Source organism: Sphaerodactylus townsendi, linkage group LG06 (genome assembly GCF_021028975.2).
Source record: "Sphaerodactylus townsendi isolate TG3544 linkage group LG06, MPM_Stown_v2.3, whole genome shotgun sequence".
In the NCBI taxonomy this organism is placed as follows: domain Eukaryota; kingdom Metazoa; phylum Chordata; class Lepidosauria; order Squamata; family Sphaerodactylidae; genus Sphaerodactylus; species Sphaerodactylus townsendi.
Window position 1 is genome coordinate 117,989,791 of NC_059430.1, and position 24,049 is coordinate 118,013,839.

The window sequence follows — 24,049 nt, forward strand, 5'->3', positions numbered from 1 at the left end:
GGAAATTGCTGGGCAATAATGAATGTGTTGCTCACTGACACCACAGAGAGAAAACTTGCTTGAAGGACTTTGTACGCTGTCAGGTGCTCAGAGAATCTGCCTACAACATGCTGAGTGACCGGCACAGAATGGCAGGTGGGTGGCTTCTCCCTGACATAATGGTCAGCGTGGAACCTGCACTGAATTGGTGGAAGGCAGAGAAATAAAGCATTTCCTGCCTGTTGTGTTCACGCAGGAGCACCTCCAACCTGAGTCTGTGCAGAAGGATTGCTGGTTTAGCAATTTTTGAAAATCCTGGGTTCTAGGGGAATAAAATGGGCCAAACCCATTTTGGGAACAGGACCTGGGCAAAGTTCCTCTCCAAAATGATTTTTATGATGTATTGTCAAAGGCTTTCATTTGCCAGATCGATAACAGGGGTGCTGTGGGGAATAGGCTGTATGGCCATAGCTCCCAGTTGTTCTCTCCTGACGCCGCTTCTGCATCTGTGGCTGGCATCTTCAGAGGATCTGGAGGATCCACAGATCCACAGATGCAGGTGAAACGTCAGGAGAGAATGCTGTTAGAACATGGCCATACAGCCTGGAAACCACACAACACCCCAGATTTTTATAATGTCCTTCAGACATTACATTTGGCCTGAATGGAATCCTCCATTTTAGCCTCAGGTAGTTTTTCTTGAAAAGGCAAATGGGCTTTTTGTAACCATTGTCCATTCTCACCCCTAAGACAGAATATGCAGCAGTGTACTTTTGAATCAAAAGAACAATTTCCTCTTCTGTACCAACCAGAGGCAATTGGTCTTAAATGCTGGTAGACCATCCTCTACTCAGAAACCCACACATCTTACCCTGAACCCTAAACCACTTAAGGCTTAAGGCTCCCCAGGGGACCTGCTATTCATAGACAACAAAATCTATGCAACAAGTCATGGCACGGAGAGTCACTTCCGTCCCCAATGCAAATAAAGTTCTGCTTAGGGGAGGGCAGTGATGGGATTTGCAAGGTCTGTTGCACGAGGAGGAGGCCCCCTTTCAGTAATGCTGGTTGGCCTGCCTCACACCAGGGGTCTTTGCATCTGCCAGGTGACAGCAAGGGGAGGCAAGGAAGACCCAGCAGGCGGGACAGCAAAAGACCCGTCTTGTAGTGGTGAGGACAGACCAAAAGATCTCATCTGGCTGCAAAAAGATCCTCAGAGCATCCATGCTCTGTCTGCCTTCCCATAGCAGTTCCATTTGACCGAGAAGAAGGAAGCAGGAACCACAAGCTTGGTGTGGGTAGGTAGGAGTCGGACTCACAGGGCAGGTGAGTGGTGAACTTCTGGTTTCAATGATCCAAACAATGCATGAAGTATATTGCCGGGGTCTCCCGCCCGTTTTGCTATTGTTGTTCTTAGAAGGGGAAAGGAGATGGCACTGCAGCTTCTAGCTCTGGGCAGAGGCATTTCTGGAGATTTATGGGCAGATCCTGGGGAGGGTGATATTTGTGCAGGGGAGCAGCAATGATGCCAGCCTCCAGACAGTGGCTAGAGAACTCCTGGAATTACTTACATCCCCACTCCCAGTTTCTATTTGCCTGGGCAAAGGACATTCAGGTACCCCCTAAAGTTTGGAAAAGCAAGGGATTTTTGAGGAATAAAGGTGATAATTCCATTATCTAGAAGCAGTATGGTCCAATGAGCAGAATCCAATGACCTGTGCTGAGCTCTGATAGAAGACAGAGTAGGAAGCTGGCAGGCAGTTTAACTGAATCAAGGCACCTCAGAGTACTCTGGACACAATGCAACTGGACTGGAGGATTCATCCAAAAACACTGAACCCTGACTGAGGGTGGGCAGCGGATTTATAGGGAAGATTGGGCCCTCTAGCCATGCTAAGAGAACTTAATCTTCCTAGACAAAGGAGGGTCCTTGTCTCCCTGCAGAAGACAACGGTGGACACTTAAGTTAAATGGATATTTAAAATGAATGTTGGACACTTAGACTTAATGTTCTGAACCAGGGAGTGTCTGGAGATAAAGGGAAACTGGCTCAATCACAGCTTCAGGACAAAGTTGATGTAAATGCAGGTAGTTTTGGGAGAGGTTAGTCAGAAAACAGAAGATGAAGTTAGTATTTCAGGAGAATGTCTGGCAGGAACTTTTTGATGAAATCATATTAACATACTCTTTGTTGTACAGAGGCGAGTGAGTCAAGGCTGGGGTTGGGAACGGCTTTTTAGACTGAAAACTATTGTCTTTTCCTAATCTCTTTAGGAAGTAGTGAGGCCAGTTATTTCATAAGGCTGATGTTGGCAAGGGCAGGTTTTTCTGTCTTCATGAGTAACACTGAGCCAATGAAGTGGATGGCATCCATCTTGGCACTGCGTTCCCAGGTCACCCTACAAGGTTGGTGGGATGGGTAGAATCATGACTTCAAAACCAGAGTGCCCCCGACCCCTCATGGATCTGTCTGGTAACAGGTCAATAGGTCTGCAAATGTTTTTTTTGAGGAGGGGAATTTTGTCAAAATGGCTGGTTTTCTGGAGCGGATGATAGGTGTGGTATGAATTTCTGGGTCTTTGTGACAAAAGAAAACAAGGACCAAGTAGGAAGTTCTTGCCCGTCTACTAAGTTCCAGCCCCCTTCTATGGGCCTAGTTCCTTTTCCCTCCTCCATTTGGCAAGGATGTTGGTAGCGATTAAAAAAACCCAGGTGAATAAGAAATAACTTTTCTTTCCACAGGCTTGGTCTTTTCCGGAGGCCGCAATGAAGCATTTGGTTTGGCTTCTCTTCCTTCAAGGTAATGATTTGTGTCAGTGAGTGGAATGCATCAGGTCTCTCCTCTGCTCCTTTTGGCCTATGGGAAGAATAGAAAGAAAGATTCAAGACTGTATTTATCTGGGGGAACAAGCTGAAATGTTCCCAGAAAATAATAGGACATGCTCCCTAAGACTCTATATGCCAGTGATCTGGGAGGGGTCTGGAATCAATATCGAAGTTTTAAAATCCTCGTTCTGTCCTAGGCATCTTGAGAGAGCCTCAGAGAGGCCCCTTCCACACACGCAGAATAATGCGCTTTCAATCCACTTCCAATGCACTTTGCAGCTGGATTTTACTGTGTGGAATAGCAAAATCCACTTGCCCACAATTGTGAAACTGGATTGAAAGTGCATTATTCTGCATGTGCAGAAGGGGCCTCAGATTAGGAGGGGATGCAACTGGCTAGCAACTGTGTCCTCTCCATTCTCATTGTTGAGAAGAGCCTTTTCCAGTTCATCTTGCATGGAGCCTCCCATTCCAGTTCTCGTTTGCCCAATATTTAAACAGTCAGAGCAGAGTTAATGAAGCCCTACCCCTCCTCCCAAAGCCGTGGAGATATGCTAAAGTTTTGCATGGCCCATTTGTTGCCACCCATTTGTTGCCAAATTGTTGTCACATCAGTGTAGGGTTGGGATGAGATATTGCTCAGTGCCTCCAGGGGAAGTGATGTGTGCAGTCTGGAGATTGGTTATAATTCCGGGAAAACTTCAGAACTCACCTGGAGATTAGTAACCTTACCCCAACTTTAAATAGACCACAGCAGCACACACAAAGACCCCCTCCCCAAATTAAGGTATCTAGGTCTTTTGCCTAGCCTACCTGTGGTCGATTCCCCACTCACAATTAAATGCGTGCTCGTCACTCCAAATATCCAGGTTTCCTGCAGCACTCCCCACTACACCAGCAGTGAAAATGCATTCACCCCATTTTCGTCGCTCCCCTGCCCCTTCAGCGTGTGTTATTTCAAAACCTGGAAGAAAGTAGACCTTTTGAAAAAACATGTGCTGAATGTGGAGTGGTGGGGAAGTTCGGGGGGTGATTCCGGATTCGTATTTCCGTCGCAGGTAGTGACGTGGAGTCTTTAGTCTAATCAGTCCAATCAATTTTTAAATTTCTCGTACCGGAGATCCATGTGGATACGATGCTATGTGGGCCCGGTTTTGACTGATTGACTGATTAGAAGGCAATACAAAGCAGTGCTACACGTCGTATCCACGTGGATACAACAATACAGAAGATAATGGAAACAGGGCTTTGCTCTAATCGTCCATATCTTCGTCTCTGCGTAGAGTCATTCTGCGCATGCTCGCACAGACGTGGATGCACATGGTTTAAAATAAAAAAATCCCGCCCCAACGCAACACAGCAGCCAATCAGGATAGCCCCTGAGCTGAATGCACGTTCAATCAGCCTCAGTGGGGAATCCTTCCTTGCTGCTGCATCTCCTGGAACATGGATTGCTTGTGGGGCAGAAGCTGCAGTGGGTATTCTGAAACCGTGCTCAAAAGGTCCCGTTTTTCCCCCAAACTGGTTTGTATCTACTTTCATTTTTTCGGTGGGGAGTCAACTTGTGTTGCTGTTACCATGGTGATGTCTCCAGTGCAATGATGGGATGATGGCCTTGCCTGAATGTCTCCCTTTGTCCTACCTTTGCATGCCTAGCTATTCTACACCTGAGGTCAGGGTCCTGGACAAGGTGGTAGGTTGCTAGAACTTTCTTTGAGAGCTGTCAGGGATCTAGTCAGAATGGGGAACAGTCCAAAGACCAAAAGCAATAAAATAAGAAGTACACTGGGGAGCTCAACAGGAAATGAAAAATTAAAATATAACCTGGATATGAGGGTACAGGACTTGCTGCAGGCTTGCTGCATTCATTGAGGTAAAACAGGACAGCGGAAATTATTTTTTAAAACAAAACCTATTTTGGAAAAGAAGCATTCACCTTTAGTGTTCAGTGAAACAAAACCTTAAAACCTAACTTTGCCTTCTCTCATGTCTGCTTTGGAGCTCATAACTCCCCCATACAACACCTGTTGGTGGATTCACAGCACTGTTTTCATTGGCTGCTTTGGGGCACCTTTCATTGCCTGTCACAGCTGGATATAGGTTAGGATCCAAAGAGGTACAGCAAGAAAGCTCCAGGTCTTGTACACAGTTAGATGGATTGTTGACTTACTGTTTCAGAACCACTAATAATCCCAACTCTAATCATAACATAACATGAAGTGTGTTGAAAATTCCTCCAGCTTTTGAAAAATAGCTGGCCATGTGACACGGAGGAATGCAAAGTCCAAAATTCATCACCTGCATGAATAGAACAAGCACATCTGGTTATGTCTGTAGGATATCAGTGTGGAAGTAGCATTTTGGTTTCCTTTGGAAGAGAGAGCAATGGAGCTTTCCGGTTAGTAATATTTGGTTCTCCAGGACCAGGAAAAATTGACCAAATTCTGTAATGTGTTTCTTCCATTGCAGGATCCCTGTGTAATCTAGACCCATTGACCACACAACCTGGTTCCCTGGTGACCTGGATTGGATCTTGTGTGTTAATTCCATGCAAGATTAACTCGTATAAGGGGTATCCTCTCAGGAACATCTCACTGCGTTGGTATTTTCAGCCACGTTATGATGTGAATGATTACACTGGTATTTTATTGTACAACAGCTCTGATAAGTCAGGAAACATCCAAACTCGATCAAAGACTGCTTCTCAGCCTGCTTTTCAGTCTCAGATGGACTTCATAGGAAATTTAGAAAACAAAGACTGTGGTCTGAAGATCTCTCGAGTTCGTAAAAACAACGCAGGCACCTATGGAGCAAGACTTATTGCTTTTTATAATACCCCAGAAACGGAACTGAAGTTTTTTCTCAATGCTACAGTGAAAGTTGCTGGTAAGAATTTAGCATTCATTCTAATTCCTTACAAAAAAGAATTCGTCCTAATTCCTTACAAAAGTTATTCTTTGAAGGGATCAATGAGATTTGAATTGGCAGTATTCTGGCTTGGGGAATATTGCCCAGAGGAAATGGTTTCTAAATCCTGGAATGGAAAAAAATAGATCTTTCCTTTGAGCAATACTGCAGATTAATGGAAGGACGCCATTGGTAGATTGGCAGCCATGTGTACTGAAGGAGATGGAAGTGCTTCCTGCTGGTGCATGACCAGATTACTCACAAGGTGTCCCGTTGGATCACAGAAGCATCGTTCTTACCCATCCCCACCCTTGCTACACCACTGTATGACAGCATCTGGAAGCTTGCCTTGCATTCTGGTTCACTTTGCAGCCTTTTCCTTTTGACTTCTTTTGTGTGTGTAACAGAAATTTGACAAGCAGAAACTGAGTGGTAACGCTAATACGGGAAACATGACAGGGCAGCCTCTCCTTTAAAATGATGCCTGGGTTTCAGCTCAGGGAAGGAATTAGTCAGGAGTGCTAACAAAAACAACCACCCTCGGTACCATACGAGGGCGCAGTGCATGATACCGGAATGTGAATGAGAGGTCAGTGGGATTGTAGGATGATCTAGGCCAAGGGTGGAAGAACTGATCACTTCAAATAATTTCTTGAGATCGCATCAAAACCTATCATATGATATACAGGGTACAGTTTGTCAAGATTTGTTTAGACACTAGTTTAGAAGCATTAGTAGTCTTCAATATACAGGTGGGACAGGCCCAGTATGGAGTTAGGGGCCTATTATCAATAGCAGACCCATCTCCTAACCACGTGTGGCATTATACTGAGACATAAATATTTCATTCTGGACAGTAATAGAGCAATCCTAAATAGAGTGTGACGTCCCTCTTGTGTGTCTGTGCAGAGAGGAACCTCACACTTTTCATCCTCCAATGTACAGAAGATCATCAGAGCCCTGGAGGGCTGTGATTGCTGATTTAGACCATGTTTACAACAGGTTACAAGAGGTGGCCAGAAGGGCAATCCCAATTCCCAAAGTCATTCCAGTGGACAGTGCTGGGGCAATCTAAATTGTATCTCTCACCCAACCTCCTCTTACAATCACAATTCCCTCTGGCCCCTTGCCTCTTCCTCCTCTATGCTAATCTTTATGGATAGATTGATAGATTTGATTTGTTTACTGCTCTCCCTATCAAACAGGTTGAGATTCCTTCCACACATGCAGAATAATGCACTTTCAATCCACTTTCACAATTGTTTGCAAGTGGATTTTGCTATTCCGCATAGTAAAATCCAGCTGTAAAGTGCATTGGACGTGGGTTGAAAGTGCATTAATCTGCATGTGCAGAAGGGGCCTCAGAGTTCACATACGTGTATTACACAATAAAACAACTGCACACCTTACATGTCCTATTCAGTCTCACAGTGGCCTTCCCAAGTACATAAACTCAGTGAAGGAGGGAGCTAATTTTAATTTAAATAAAGCAAAAACAAAAGAAAGAAAAAATGCAAATGAAAGCAAAAGAAAGATATGAAAAAAGAAAGGGAAAAGGAAAGGGGAGGCCAGTTAGAGTAACACTGTTGTTGTTCTCATCTAGATCTGTGTCTTACAGGACCTGTGGAATTGAGATAAATCTCAGACATCTGTGGGACATCTCTGTGTCTTACAGGACCTGTGGAATTGAGATAAATCCTCAGAGGGCTCCTGGTCTCATTGGGCAGAATGTCCCACCAGGCTGATGCCAGGCAGCTGAAAAAGCTTCCTTGATGGTGAATGATCCCAGTCAGTCAGATTGTGGGCCAGGGATCAGCCAGGGATCACCAGCAGGTTTTTACTTGCTGAGCTCAATGCTCTCTGGTAGACATATTGAGAGTGGTGGTCTCTTGGGCATGATGATGATCCCGGAACGTTTAGGACTTTGAAAGTAAATACCATAACCTTGAACCTGATTCAATACTCTACCTCTACCTGGAGCCAATTCAGTTGACCGAGCACCAGCTGGATATGCGCTTTCCATGGTTTCCCCATAAGGATGCTTGCAGTTGCCTTTTGAACCAATTGAAGTTTCGGAATCAGTCTCAAGGATAGCCCTCCATAGAGTGAGTTAGAGTGAGCAGCCGAGCGCTCATCCAGCCGAGCGCTCATCAACATACTGGTGACACTTCAGCTCAAACCTCCAGACCAACTGGGGACTGGGCAAGAGGGCATGTAGATTTTAAACAAAATCAGAGTGAGGATTGCCTGTTGCGGGACTCTACACACCAAAGGGTGCCTTGCTGACTTCTGCTCCTCTGGTCTTCGACTCTGAAGAAATGAACACAACCACTTCAACACTGTTCCATGAATACCAACTTGGCAAAGTGGTGAGTCACTGGATTGTAATGGACTAGGTCAAACACTGCTTTTAGATCTAACACCAGCAGTGCTGACCAGTCTTAGTCCAGTTTCCTCTGGAGAACATCCATGAGAGGCACCAAGCCCGTCACCACCCGGTGGCCAGGTCAGAAGCCAAACTAAAAGGGATCCAGCACTGACGTGTTTTCCAGGAATGTCAGGAGTTGTTCTGTGATGGCTTTCTCAATTATTTACCCAGAAAGGGCAAGGATGACACTGGGTGGTAGTTGGATGGATCAGATTGATCCAGTTTATGTTTTTTTCAAGAGCAGTTGAACCACTGCCTTTTAGCCCCTTAGGAAGCTCCCAAGATTTAGGGACAGATTTATCATATCCATCAGGGGGCCTGCCTGCTGTCACCATAGGCTGTCACTAGCCATGATGAACATGAATCCAAGGGGCAGGTGGTCAACTTCACAGTTGTCACAATCCTGTCAATATCGGCCCAAGAGAGATAGCCCAATATCAGACCAATATCGGACCAATATCGGCCCAAGAGAGATGGCCCAATATTGGCCCAATATCAGACCTGAAGATGGCCAAGAGGCCTCCAGTTCACTTACTATATCAATGTTGGTGGGAAGGTCCTGGTGGAGCGACAAAATTTTGTCTGCAAAAAAGCTCATAAATGTCTCACAGCTAATGGCCAAATACCTGATATTTGGAGAGCCCTCTGAGAGGACAGTCTTTCTTCCTCTCCTCAGGACAATCTTTCTTTCATTTCAACCAATAGCAGAACACCTTTGGGCTTTCTACCTGTTCCTCCTTTTCTGGACTGACTGCCTAATAGGTGTATCAACTCTCTAGTAATTGGAGCTGTGATTTTAAAGGGACTTCCCACATTGGAGGAATTTACCTAGGGGTCAACACTGGTGGCCATCAGAGTGGCATCTGTGACCATCCTGGGCCCCATGTTAAGGCCACCTGAGGAACGGTCAACACTTTGTCTGTTAAGCCGGCATGGTCAGCAGCGTTCCTGCCCAAGATGGCTGATGGCCTATCCCCTGGCAGAATGCAACCAGCCCCAGGAACCTGGCAAAGTGTCATTCTTCTAAATCCGTCTACTGTCCAAAGATCCTGGGGGGTCAGGAAAATAAGACGTTGGTGTTCCATTTTTCTGTACTAGCTCTATACATTGCCGCTTTAAAAGTCTCTGAGAAATTAATTGTGCACCATAAGAGAGAAGATATCATTAAAAAAAAGTTCTGGACCGAAACAAATCTGGTGCTAATCTTGCAGTGGACCAGATAAGCCCTGTTCTTTCCACTGGATGGAAAATTGGTTTGTTACTGAGCATGAGACAGGAGGGGAGGCAGCTTGGATGTTGCAGCATGTTGAGCATTAGAGGAAGCTGCTCATCTGCACCTCATGGACCATCACTGTCCACTCATGCAAGCAGAGGCAATGGAAGGGCCAGGAAGAAAAGGGGCCAATTTTTCCTTGCCCAGTAGCAAGTCAATATTCCCATCCTAACAAATGTCATGTGTGAGAGAATGTGGGTTGGGGTTGCATTTTGGGGTGTAGCTGCTGCTTCCATGTCCAAACCGATTCCAGCAGAAGAAGCCCCGACATCTCTGCAAGCATATCTTTTGAGATTTCCCCCTAACCCTATCTGGATATTTTCCCATTTGTGTTTTGGCTGTAGAGTCACCTCCAGCTCCTAGGATGGAAATCAGCCCTAATGAAATCCGAGAATCACAAACTACAACAGTGACCTGCTCTGTTCCGTACCATTGCAGTGAAAATTCACTAGGGCTGTTTGTGAGTGGTTTAAAATGGAAACGTCCGCCTTCCCCAATAGAGACCTCCAATAATGGAGTAATCCAAACAGTCGTGGCTTTTTCAGTGGCCTGGGAGGACAATGGGAAGACTCTGGTCTGCTCCTTGAAACAGAAGCAGAAGGTATTATCCAGGAGCGCCATGAAGTTGGACGTAAAATGTGAGTTTTGTTGTAAGGGGAGATCTGGGTGCAAGTGGGTGGGGAGAATCACCCTGAAAAGAAGGTACTACTGGACCGGAACAAAATATAGGTCATTTCTACACAAGCCACTGAAAATGTTTGCAAAACATTTTCAATCCCCTCTGTTAGTTCACGCTCAAAATGCTTCCTGGAAGCCATGTTGTGATTCTTCCATTTTATTTTAAGTTCTCTGTGGATCTGATGCTCTGACGCTTCAAAGCCCCATGCTGAGATTCTTCATAGGTTTTGAACTAGAGGCTTCGAAAATATTATCACCCCCCCCGCTGCCCCCCCAAACCTGACAAAAATAAACAGGTGACATGATGGAGTGAACTCAGAAAATGTCACCAAGGAGGAAGTCTGGAGGCTGCAGAGAGGTGTGGAAAATGTTGTAAAGACATACACACAACCAGAGGTGGGATCCAGCAGGTTCTCACAGGTTCCCAAAAGTAGGTTACTAATTATCTGTGTGTGCCAAGAGGGGGTTACTAATTGGTGATTTTGCCACGTGATTTTTGCCTTAGTTACGCCCCTCCTCTCAGCAGTAGCGCGCAGAACTTGAAGCAGTCTAGCAGGAGGTGCACCAGCATGCGTGGCAGCCTGCACCTGCGTGCATTCATTTCCCACCCAAGGACCGGCGCAGCGGCTGTGTCCTTGCCCCAGCCCCACCCAGGAATGCCCCATTCCCGGAATGCCTAGCCACACCCCCGTCATGCCCCGCCCAGCCCCATTGGCGCTACGCCACAGTTTAAATCCCACCACCGCGGGAACCTGTTACTAAAAATTTTGGATCCCACCACTGCACACAACAAGTGAAAACATTTTAAAAACGTTTTCACAAAAAGAATAGCTGAAATTCAGAATGCATATTAAACATTTTGAGACTTGAAATAAAACGTTTTGGGCTAAAAACCACACAGAACTCCTTGGAGGAAATGTTTTACTTCAAGCTTGAAAATGTTTTGTTTTGGTTGTGCAGAAAGGGCCATAATCTGATAATCCATAATATGTGACAGTTGGGTGCAGTAGAATGCCATGGAGCAACAGGGATTTTTGCAATATAATTCAAATAAAATACTTTGCTAGGATAGCAAATACTGCTGTAGGTATAAAAGCACAAAGGCTGTTTTCTGGGTTATTTCTTGCTTGGGACATCTTGAGTACCTAGAAACCCAACTTCACCATGTAGGATACATTAAGAAAATGATATTAATATGAAGGTTTATTTGATTTGTAGTGATTTTTGTTTATGTTTCTGAAGTTTTGAATGAAGTTTGGGCTGTCACGCTGATTTCCCCCTAGATGTTTTCGAAGTCTCAGTTGTCTCTAAATTTTGGAATGTAGATCAGTAAAACTATTTTTTTTGCTTAGGCCTGTATTGTTTGTTTGTTTATCTGTTTGTTTGTTTGACTTGATATCCCATTCATTCCCAGCTCAAAAGCCATGCTCAGGGTGACTAACCACATTTAAAAAACCCTCCCAGTACTACATATATAATAATAAAGTCATCTACAGAAGCAACAACTATGAAACATAAAGCTATAAAATTCAATAATAATGTAAAATTCCTGTAAATTCCCATGGTGCCAATATATTTTCAATATAATTTACATTTCCAATTAAAAGATTAAGATTTCACATATAATCTAAAAATACCACCCTCCCTCCCTCCTTATGCCATTTTGAATCACATCCAGGGGGAAGGAAAGGAGGGGATAGATGGATTTGGGGGGCCAGTTAATTGCTGCTTCAGTCAAAAACTGGTCGAACGTATCCATATTATAGGCCCCGAGGAACTGAATTAGGTCTCTCAGGGCCCTGGTTTCAGCTGATAGAGAGTCCCACCAGGTTGGGGCTAGACCAGAAAATCCTCAGACCCTGGTTGAGGCCGGACAGCTATTTTTGAGGCTGGGGATCACCAAGAGACCACTTTCAGAGGAATGTAATGCCTTCTGGGGGAGATATTGGGAGAAGAGGTTCATTTGGACGATGGTATTTCAGTCAAATTTTAATCAAGATGGGCCAGTAAGGTTTCCTCAACATTTTATTCAAAAGGAAAAAAGGAGAGAGAGGGAGATCCTACATTTTAAGGAAATGCATTTCCAGTGTATGTGTGTTGGGGTGTGTGTGTTGTCTGCAGAGCCCCAACTGTGCACAAAAGCATGTGCTCTGTCACGCTAAGGCCCTTGCAGTTAGATGGCAACAACTGAGATTTTGTGAGGGGCTCAGTTGGTAATTTTCATCTGTTGCCATGCTGGCCAATTGTTCAGGCTGGATAAAGTCCCTATCTGTTGCACTAAGGTGGTAACTTATTCTCTCCTTTCTTTGGCTGCTCTGTCCGTTTTCACTTAGTGTCTTCCACTTGGTTCTGCTGCCCCATCATCAAAGCTACAAAAAAGCGGAATGGTTACTTATTATTTATTTATTTAACGGTTTATTTATTTACAATATCTGTGACTGAGATAGTGTAACCTCAGCTTGTGGGTTCTGTGGGGCAGTACTTGGAAGGAGTTGCAAAGAACCAAATTTAAACAAAACAGTTTACTTCTCTTTACAAATAACATTAAACATCAACATTTAACATTACAACTCAAGGTCCTGTTCAGGTTGCATTTCAAGTCCTTCTAGTTACAGTCTACTGATACTGCCAAGTCCAATTCTTCTTTGCAAGTGGGTTGGCTCCTGAAGACTCCAAGGGCTTGATGAACAGGATGCAACATGATGAAGGTTTCCAGGAGAACTCTCACCCATTACAAACACAAAAAGAAGCCCTGAAACAATAAACTCCAACATTTACAACATAGCAAAAATAAACTACCTTCCCAGTAGTTCCCAACAATATTGCAGTTTACCTTAACAAGGTGTCAAGGGCTTATACAACCAAGGTCCGAGTCTGGTAGCCTTGTCTTCTCCAAAGAGCTCTGCAGCCTTTCTGCTGCTCTGAGTCTCCACCCCCTTACTGGTTCAACCCATTCTGGGCATGGGGGTTACAATAGCATTTCCAAATATTTTTGAAAAAAACTGGTTGCCATTGTTTTCAGCAAGGGAATGAATTAAAAAAATCAATGCAAATTGCTTATGTGTTCTGTTGTTGGATTAGTTAACTCCTGGGCTCCCACTGATTTTATTGCTGAGATGCAGGCAAGTTCAGCTCATCAGGAAATTTTCATGGGTCAGATTTCATGGAATGTAATTTGCTTCAATCAGGCATCCCTAATCTTTTTCAGCCTGGGGGCACCTTTGGGATTTTGATACAGGGTGATAGGCACAGATACACAACAGCTGCTACAAAATGGCTGCCATAGGAGACGGAGCCATCCCCACAAAAATGGCTGCCTTAGCTTACCTCCACTTGCACAGCTGAGATCTTTGTGCTGTGGTGGCTACTGCTGCCAGAGTAAAGGTTTCGACGATCTGCACAGCCAATTCGATCTTTAATGGGGTGCTGTCAGATCCTCTGAAGATGCCAGCCACAGATGCAGGCGAAACGTCAGGAGAGAATGCTGCTAGAACACGGGAACCGCACAGCACCCCAGTGATTCCGGCCGTGAAAGCCTTCGACAATACACAGATCTTCAATGGCCAAACAGAAGCCTTGCAAGGCAAAAGTCTCCCCTGGACCTGTTCACCTTCATGGCAGGGACCCAAAGGAGCATAAATGCTTATAAAAATAGGATGCAGAGGTTGCCTGCAAACGTATGTAAATGAATGCAGTGCATAACAGAAGAACTGAGTTAGTGCTATGGTCATGACTGCACAGGGCATCAGAGAGTTTTATTTCCTTGACCTCAGACCACGTTTCTTCAAACCCATTTTTTTTTAATCCAACTGCTTCTTTCTTTGTCCTGATGTTGTTCATTTCAGATCGGCCTAAAAATGTTCAGCTGAAAGCTACCCCTGGAGGGTCTATTCAAGAGGGACAAACTCTCTCTCTGGTGTGTACAGTCGAGAATAGTAACCCACCCGTTTCTGAGTATCTTTGGTATAACGATGGTCAACTGATGTTTGAATATCGGAATTCCCCAAAAATTGAATTTGAAGCCCAAGGAGACCAGCATTCTGGTGATTATAGATGTGAGGCTAAGAACAGCGTTGGGACGCAACCGTCAAATACCCACCGCGTAGATGTCCACTGTGAGTTGATTCATTGAAAGTGTGCAAGGGATGGGATGCAGAGTATGGGAATTCTCAATGTAACAGCAGGGCTCTTCCTTAAACCTTCCGATGCCAGCCCCTTTCCATCCTCCAGTTCTTCTCAAAGAAAATCAGGTCAACAGAATATCAACCTGAATGTTGTACCCAGTTCTATTAATTCTTCCATGGCAATCAGCAGATGATAGGATTCTCAATAATGGATTTAAAGTACATGTGGAAAGGTACTGGCTAGATATTAGAATATATATATATTTTTACAGTGAGATTCTTCAGCAGTGGAATTGGCTACCTAGAGGGGTGGTGATCTCAACCTCACTGGCAGTCTTTAAGCAGCAGCTGGAGAAATACATGTCAGGGATGTTCAGTTTAACCTGCTTTGATCAGGAGATTGGGCAGGGATGATCTGTATGCCCCCTTCCACCTCTATGGCTCTATGATTTTTTTTAAAGTACCTGGTATATGGTGCTCCAGGGGAAGAAAAGTCTGATAATCCCTTACATTTTTGAAAGGGTTTCAGCACAAGATGGAAAATTAAGGCTGGGAAGTAACTACTCCCCTGGACAGAATCAGTCTGGGAGATTTCGAAACCCTGATTCAAAAATCCAGCTGGTGCCCAATCGTTGTGCTAGATCTGGGTCCAAAAAAAAAGGATAACCAGTCCTAGCCTTTTCTTGGCATCTCCAGAACTGTTACCTTCTTTGTCAATTGGCACACCCCATTCTTCTGTTGGCTGCAACCATTGGTTCAACACACCTTTCTGTTCCTAATGTCTAACGCTGCTGTTCTCTCCTGTCCCTCAATGGAAGTTGAGTTCTTTCACCTCGAAAGAAAGGACAGCAAATATTTGCCTTGGAATTCCTAATTTCAACATCTCTCTCCCTCCCTCCAGATCCACCTAAGGAAGTTAAGATTGATAGTATGCCGCAAGTGGACATCGAGGAAGGAGAAAGTTTAGTTTTGCAGTGCTCTTCTAAAGGAAATCCAGAAACCCATTATCAATGGTTTAAACAGCCACTTACCACTGTATTCAAAGACGGTAAACAGCTGCAGTTCAATGTGGTCCGGCTTGAAAATGCTGGTGCCTATTATTGTTCAGCCGGGAACATGCTTGGTTCTTCGAAATCTTCACCCGTCACTCTGAATGTTCAGTGTAAGTAGTAACCAATAGAGGAAGTGGAGGATGCATGAATGGGACATGTGAGTTTGTCCAGGAGTGAGAAATTGCATGATGGTGGATCCCACACCCCGGGCTCTGACGCTCGAAGGAAGCAGATTGCATAGGTGGGGTCAGCATGTGGGAAGTGACTCCTTCTCTAGCCTGGCCTAGCTATTCACATCTTGCTTCAACTGTTACCAGTAGAAGCAAAGCTGATGGTAGTGCGCGGCCTGGGACCTCCGTACTTGCGGGATCGTCTTACCCCATATGTCCCAAATGTGTTTGGCAGAGGCCAACTTACTGGTGATCCCTGGCCCCTCAATGATGCGGCTAGCCTCTACCCAGGCCAGGGCCTTTACAGCCCTGGCCCCGGCCTGATGGAACGCTCTCCCTCCAGCTGTCAGGGCCCTGCGGGATCTCATTGAGTTCCGCAGGGCCTGTAAGACTGAGCTGTTCCGCCGGGCCTTTGGGGAGGCTGGCCGCTGATGGCCCCCCTCCCTCCTTTACAACATCAATAGATCCTGCTGTTTCCCTTCCCGCTTTTTCTTTTAGGGGATTGTAGGTGCCATCTGTTATGCTGATGTAGTGTGCTGCGTTTTAATGGGGTGGGGTTTATTTTATATAGAGCCAAGTTAATTAATATTTAACTGATTTTAGTCCTTGATTTTATTGTGCTCTATTTATGTCTGTTGTTCACTGCCCTGAGCCCTTCGGGGGAGGGCGATATATAAATTTAATAAATAAATAAATAAATAAATAAATAAATAAATAAATAAATAAATAAATAAATAAATAGTGTAGGATGCATGGTGTGGGATGCAGTATATGAAGAATTAGGCAGATAAAGTCATTAGTTGGTACCATTGTTTGGGAAAGCAATATTTCTCAGGCAGTAGCATGTGATAAATTGGGGCTGGATGCTTGATTTTCCAAGGTACATTCCCATGAGTACAGGAGCCCTTTGAGACAAAGAAATCTCCTGGTTTCTGAGCTGTTGATGAAGTCTGTTTTGTTACATCCTACACCCCCACACACATCAAAACTGTCAATTGTGGATAGTTTGTACAGGATGCAGATCAAAAGCAACACTTAGATACAGCATCTATTTCCAAGGATTCCTCCCCCCCATCAGTGAAGTCTTTGTTACTGTCCATGTTCAGTGCATACATGATGCAACATGCTTGCAATTTGAGACCATTGGTCCATCATTGGGTAATAGGAAACCAGTAGGATAAGTGGGTGTCTACTTACTATGCAGGGCAGGAGCTATCATCCTCACAGCATAATGATGTCCCTTCTGGCATGACCTGGAACTGCAGGCATTGTACCAAGCCACCCCTCCCCCTACCACTCGCCCCAAAACTCTTATGGGCAAGGGCTAAAGCATTGACCTGGCATAATGTCCATGTTTCCGTGTCACACTGGAAATGGTGTCATTGTGCTGCTAATGTAGAAAATAAACCCCCAAGTTTGTTCTTTCTGTCTAATTGTCTGACTTAGATTATTGATATATCACTTTTCCTACACAATCTTTGCTGTGACTTACAAAATAGGTCAGAAAACAAGTGTTTTTCAAAATTAAAAATGCACATTCTGATTGCGCATTTTTTAAGTGGCATCTTAAAGTTGGGGAGGTAGTTGTAACCACTGGGATGAGCATTTTAAACAGAAGTATGAGGCTAAATTTAATTTGATTTCATTAATTATGTTTCTAGACTGCCCTTCTTCTTCTTCTGGGAAGCGCAAAAATACAAGAATATGCCACTTCAAAAATACAACAAAATAAGGATTAAAACCCACAACCAACAATTCATCCTAAAATTTGATGGCAACTAACATTCAACTTTATAAAATTCCTGTTCTCTTAGGCTCCAAATAGGAAGGGAAAGAGGTGGGAAAGAAAGAGGAGAGGTAGACCATTTAATCGGGTTGCATTTAAATCTGTCTAGAAGGTAACTCTTACAGGGACAAGAGAGCAATTTCTGTGTTTACGCCATGTGAGTAACAGTTTTTATGTATTTGTTGTATGTTCAAAACTATCTGAAAGTATTACAATCACAACACACACGTGCTAGAACTACTAAAATGGAATATAAAATAAGCCAAAATGTTAAAAATAAATCTCATAAGCAAATCCATTTCCATAGGCATAATCAAGTAATTGCTGATTTGGGTGAAAAAAAAGGGGGGGGATAAAATGGCACCCCAAAGATATGTGGATGATGGTGGAAAGATCAGAGTTCTCTGTCAAAGGGAATTCAAAGCCATCACCCATGAGAAGACACTGGCCCCTTCCGCACACGCAAAATAATGCGTTTTCAAACCTTTTTCACAACTGTTTGCAAGTGGATTTTGCTATTCCGCACAGGTTCAAAGAGCACTGAAAGCAGTTTGAAAGTGCATTATTCTGCATGTGCAGAATGAGCCACTGATTACAACAATTGGCACTGCATCCTGACTGCCCCTGCTGGGAGGGGCTCCCCTGAGATGTCCGTACACCCCTCCCAGATTTGTGGGTGGGTGGGTTGGGAGATTTTAGATTTTGTTTTTAGATGAGGTTTTATTGTGTTTGCTGTTGTTGAATTTTTACAGTTTATGATTTTATCGTTGTTATGTATGTTTTACGTAACCTGCCCTGAGATAGGGGTAAGGTGCAGGGAATAAATGCAAATAAATAGAAATATCGTGACTCAAAACTCATGCAGTTGCCTTATACTGAGCCATCAAGTATCGCCTATTCTGCCTGGCAGCATCTCTCCAGGGTCTCTGGCAGAGGTCTTGCACATCATCTCCTATCTGGTCCTTTCAACCAAGTAGATGTCAGGGATTGAACCTGTAACCCTTTGCATGCAAAGCAGATGCTCTATCACTGAGCTGCAGCCTCTCCCCAAACTGAGGATAGTCAGTATAATTCAGCCATGGTTGGAGCTGATCTGCCACTGTTGACTTGGTCACTGTGGATATACACTGTGAGCAGCAGTGGTGTAGGAGGTTAAGAGCTCGTGTATCTAATCTGGAGGAACTGGGTTTGATTCCCCGCTCTGCCGCCTGAGCTGTGGAGGCTTATCTGGGGAATTCAGTTTAGCCCAGGGGTAGGGAACCTGCGGCTCTCCAGATGTTCAGGAACTACAATTCCCATCAGCCCCTATCAGCATGGCCAATGCTGGAGAGCCGCAGGTTCCCTACCCCTGGTTTAGCCCCTGGTTTAGCCTGTGCACTCCCACACACGCCAGCTGGGTGACCTTGGGCTAGTCACAGCTTTTCGGAGCTCTCTCAGCCCCACCCACCTCACAGGGTGTTTGTTGTGAGGGGGGAAGGGCAAGGAGATTGTAAGCCCCTTTGAGTCTCCTGCAGGAGAGAAAGGGAGGATATAAATCCAAACTCCTCCTCCTCCTCCTCCTCCTCCTCCTCCTCCTCCTCCTCCTCCTCCTCTTCTTCTTCTTCTTCTTCTTCTTCTTCTTCTTCTTCTTCTTCTTCTTCTTCTTCTCCTCCTCCTCCTCCTCCTCCTCCTCCTCCTCCTCTTCCAGAATGGAGAGATTTGTCACCTGCTGATAGTTTGGTTGGTTGAGAAGCTTGAAGGCCAGTTCTTAAAAGATTGTGTCCTATAAGTTTTTATTCTTGGTATTTTGTATGGGCTCCATCACTGTTGTTAATTTTTAATGTTTTTGTGATTTTATCTTGGTTTAGATGGTTTGCGATCTCAAGTAGATTTCTGGATAGGCTGCTCACTTGTCTCTGAATAGGCTGCTCACTTGTCGTTTGCTACACAAATATAGTCATGCGTTTCAAGTCAGAAATAGGAACTGACACAGTTTTGGCTACTTTTGTTGAATGTTTGCAGTGCACACTCACATCTTCACTGCCTGCCTTCTCCAGAAAGAAACACTCTGATCTCATTTTCCAGATGCTCCCAAGGATGTCCAACTTGCCATTGAAAATGACCAGCTGCCCATAAAGGAGAAAGACACAGTCTTGCTAAACTGTTCATTTGGTCGGAGTAACCCTAGTAATAATATCAAATATAAATGGTATAAGGCTAACTCAAGATTACCAAGCAAAGAAAACCTGCTGAACTTCCCTGCAAATTTAGAACAGGCTGGGGATTACAGATGTGAAGTCTGCAATACCATAAAATGTGGTTCATCTCCGCCAGTCACTGTGGATATACACTGTGAGTACTGCCATTTAATTTACTTGTAAATTGAAGACCATTCTAAAACACCATTCACTGATAAATAGAAAATGTTCATAGCAAAAGGGAGGGAGATAACAGGAGGTATTACATACATACATAAGCCTTTATTGGCATAGTCAGAAAGAGTTACATAAATCGGGAACAGTTGCATGAATACATGATAGATAAAAGGCCCCACGGGGAGCACAACAAATACGTTCTACTGGGAACTCTCAACTATCTCCGCTATGAAATTGGCGATCTCTTCACAACGACCGGGGTCCGAGTTGTTTAACAATAGAGATAGCCTAGTCAGATCAGGCAGCCCAGATTGGAAGAAAAAATGTAAGTTGGTATATTTAGATCTGATGTTATCAAATCTGGTGCAGTGCAAGAGTTGGTGAGTCAGGGTTTCAACCACGTTAAGTTTGCAACTGCATAACCTTGCGGATTTATCTAAATTGCTGAACCTACCCTTTAATAAAGCAGAGGGCATAACGTTAAATCGCGCAATGGTAAGGGCTCTCCTTGCGCGTGGGTTCGTTAAGGTATGGAGGTAATGGGCCATACGTCTCTGCTCAAATGGAATTAGGAGTTGTGTTGGAGAGCAGGTTCGTTTGGCTGCTAGATGTAAATTTGCAAATTCTAGATCTAAAAGCCGGTCTCTGAGGATGATGTATTCATTCAGTGCAGTTGATCTACATAAGTGCATATATGCTGCAGCTTCTTTTATTTATGTCATAAGTACAGGGAATCACAGCCTGAGCCTGTGGCATAATCCAAGTGTGAGATGAAGCTCTGTTGGTGTGACAGTTGCAACAAGAGACAATTGATAGCTAAGTAGCATGGTACAATTTTTTCTTACAATTGCATTTCATGAAAGATTTGGGATGTGAATTGTGGACAAATTGTCTGGTACAACTTATCCAGGAAGACCATTCGAACGGAATAATTCTGGAGAATATTCATGGCGCTTGTAGAAACAGGTGATAATGTAAAAAGAGAACATCTACTGTTGGCACACAAAAAGGAGGGCGTGCTTAGGGCAGGTCTGTTAAACTAAATGTGAAACAAAATGTTAATCAACAAATGTGTTGTACTACCTGGATTTCCGAAGCGGAATCAACAGGGACTAGATCCCTAGTAGGTATTTTTTTCTTAATTCATATGCCTGGGAAAGTCCAGTCTCATGGATTATATTGGAAAGTCTCATGGATTCTATTGTTTTTGTTGTCTCTTTTTGCAGATGCCCCCAAAGGGGTCACAGCTGTGGCAGAACAAAGAATTCCAATTAATGAAGGCAACCGTGTGAACTTAAGGTGTGAAGTGGCAAGCGCAAATCCCGAAGTCTTCAGCTACAGATGGTACAAAGATGTGGCGCAGCAGCCTGTAGATTCTGAAGCTGCTGAGCTGACCATCTATCATGTGACTTCTGCTGATTCTGGCAGATACTGGTGCGAGGCCACTAACAGTGTAGCTACTTCCCGTTCCCAGCAACTTCTGCTGAAGGTCTATTGTGAGTAAGAGAATGAAAGATGCTTGGAAATAAGTTGATGATAAACCACGAGAGTCTGATTCCTTTGCTCTGCCCTCTAGTTATCCACCCTGTCTTATCTTCCTGCTAAGTGCAAACCCCAAAGTCTTGGTGTCCCTAGGGCCTAGACTGACTGACACCACCAGTAGTATATGCATGCTTCAAATGACATGAAGAGTGGAGCTGATACTTTGCCCTTGAAATGAAAGCTCCTTGTGAGCAAATCAGAAGTAGCAGCAAAATAGTTGCACTAGGAGAGAGGGCCCTGGATTGAAATCCCCACTGTGCCACATAGCAAGAGCCAATCACTCTCTCTTAGGCCAGCCTACATCACAGGGTTGTTTTGTGGATAAAATGGGGAAAAAGAGAACCACAGCATCCCTATGATGGGTGACAGAATATTTGACATTGCTGGTTATGTCATGGAAAAGCTAAGACAAAGTTTCCTTTAGAAGAAGGAATCAGGTCCATTTCATATGGCTAGTAGATGGGAATGGCAACAATGTTCTAGGGTTGTGAGATTTGTGTGTGTGTGTGAGGGGGGGATTCCACAAGTGCTTGTGCATTAAAAAAAAACCCAGCACATAGAAAACAAGCAGATGCTACTGTATCTCCTTCCTGGTGTCTATATTTCATCTATGGAAGTGGCCATTTCCCCCCCTTTTTGTGCATGCAATGCAACACCCAATACCAAATCCTGGATTCATTCAGGATTCATCTTCTAGGAGACAAGTCTCCTGGGGTTTCAGTGAATGCTATCCTGGAAGATGAGTTTGTGCAGAATCTGTAATGCTCTGGAGCAGGATTGTGGCTTGGTGGTAAAACATCTGCTCTGCATGTGGAAAGTCCTAGGTTCAACCTGCGGAATCTCCAGGGTTTTTTTTTTAAATCAGAAAATTGGTGAATGTGGAAAAACCTCTGCCTGAGACCCCACATAACCTCTGGCAGTCAGTGGACAATATTTACACATTTACAATATTTACACATTATTTACACACTTGCATCTCACCTTTCCTAGTGGGTTGCAGTCATCTTACAATCATAGTTTAAAACACTGTCTTTTAAAACCAAAAATAAAATAAACATCGCCAAATCTCTCCCCCTTAAAAAGATGCCTGCCATTCCAACCGCCTCAAAAGCCATGGCAAAGAGTCAAGGATTGCAATGTCTCTTGAAGATCCCGTAAATGGGGCCCATTGAATGGTACCAGAGCCAGGATTCAAGAGTCCCAGGCTCTGGTGGATACCAGATGGGCCATCCTAATATTGTCCTTGATGGATGAACGGTGTGACTTGGTAGAGGGCAGCTCCCAGTGTTTTAATGTAACCAGGCTGACTTGAGTCCAGCTGAAAACCCCGATGATGCATCAAATGGTTGTCTCTCTTCCTTTGGGCAGATGGACCCCGTAACATCTCTCTGTCTCTGGAGAGGCAGGTGCCTGTGACAGAGGGCATGGATGTCTCATTCCTATGTGCCACTGACGCCAACCCACCTCCTTATTATTTTGAGTTGTACCACAATAAAGAGATGCTGCTGAAGGCAAGCGACCGAATCCTGCTTCTCCAAAAAGTGAAGGTTGAAGATTCAGGGGACTATCACTGCAAAGCATCCAATGGCATTTCCACAGGGAAATCACAGACTCTGATGTTCTCTGTGTCCTGTGAGTAGATTATAGCATCAAGACTTGCGTTCGGCACTGAGATATTGATATAGCACCCTGATGAACGTCCGCTGCTGCTGGCTTACATAGTTGGCTGGAGTCAGCACAAGCTAGCATTACATAGAACCAATCCAGGCCTTGCAAACCTATTCAAAAAGGATATCGAAGAGATAGAAAAAGTGCAGAGAAGGGCAACGAGGATGATTGAAGGATTGGAGCACCTTCCTTATGAGGAGAGGCTGCAGCGTTTGGGACTCTTTAGTTTGGAGAGGAGACGGCTGAGGGGGGATATGATTGAAGTCTATAAAATTATGCATGGGGTAGAAAATGTTGGCAGAGAGAAATTTTTCTCTCTTTCTCACAATACTAGAACCAGGGGGCATTCATTGAGAATGCTGGGGGGAAGAATTAGGACTAATAAAAGGAAACACTTCTTCACACAACGTGTGATTGGTGTTTGGAATATGCTGCCACAGGAGGTAGTGATGGCCACTAACTTGGATGGCTTTAAAAAGGGCTTGGATAGATTTATGGAGGAGAAGTCGATCTATGGCTACCAGTCTTGATCTGCCTTGTTCTCAGATTGCAAATGCCTTAGCAGACCAGGTGCTCAAGAGCAGCAGCAGCAGAAGGCCATTGCTTTCACCTCCTGCATGTGAGCTCCCAAAGGCACCTGGTGGGCCACTGTGAGTAGCAGAGTGCTGGACTAGATGGACTCTGGTCTGATCCAGCAGGCCAGTTCTTATGTTCTTATGTTCTTATTCTCTTTCTTATGTTATGTAGACACCAGAGCTACAAAGCTGAAACATGGCATGAAGGCCCTTGGTGTCATTCTAGGCTTGGCCGTCATCTTGGGCATGGTTATCTTCGCTCTAAAGGCATGGTAAGCAACGTTCTTTCTCTGGTGGATTCTGCATCAGCGTATTTATAACAAGTTGCAGTCGTTATAAATGAACCCGTTTTCCTATTTTCCATTTGCATGTGTGCCTTTTACACATTCAGGAACTGATTTGAGCCCATGGAAACAATTCAGTTTGCTTTCATGCCTTTACATGGAAACACTTATTTAAAAAATGTTCTTTTGTCAACACATGGGCATCTGTGAAGGCGTACAGAAATGAACCCCCACAGCCTTGCCAGTTGTCTCGCAGTCTGATTGCTGCACCTGTGTAGCTTCGCATGTGTAATACACAATTTTTTTTAAAAAAGAGAGAGAAAAAGAAACTTTCCTGCAATGGCCAGGCAATAATGAATGGGTTGCTGCAGATCTATGAGTGAAATGGCAGTCATGCTCGCTG

General features: G+C 44.3%; 1 protein-coding gene across 1 annotated transcript; it reads left to right on the forward strand.

Annotated features, from left to right (window-relative positions):
* Window positions 1-2,406: 2,406 nt before the first annotated feature.
* CD22 (CD22 molecule) lies at window positions 2,407-22,759 on the forward strand. Its single transcript, XM_048501658.1, has 8 exons — window positions 2,407-2,452; window positions 5,275-5,691; window positions 9,758-10,051; window positions 13,937-14,206; window positions 15,117-15,377; window positions 19,288-19,554; window positions 20,804-21,073; window positions 22,488-22,759. The coding sequence occupies exons 1-8, from the start codon at window positions 2,407-2,409 to the stop codon at window positions 22,757-22,759; spliced, it is 2,097 nt and encodes a 698-aa protein (XP_048357615.1).
* The last annotated feature ends 1,290 nt before the right edge of the window (window positions 22,760-24,049 follow it).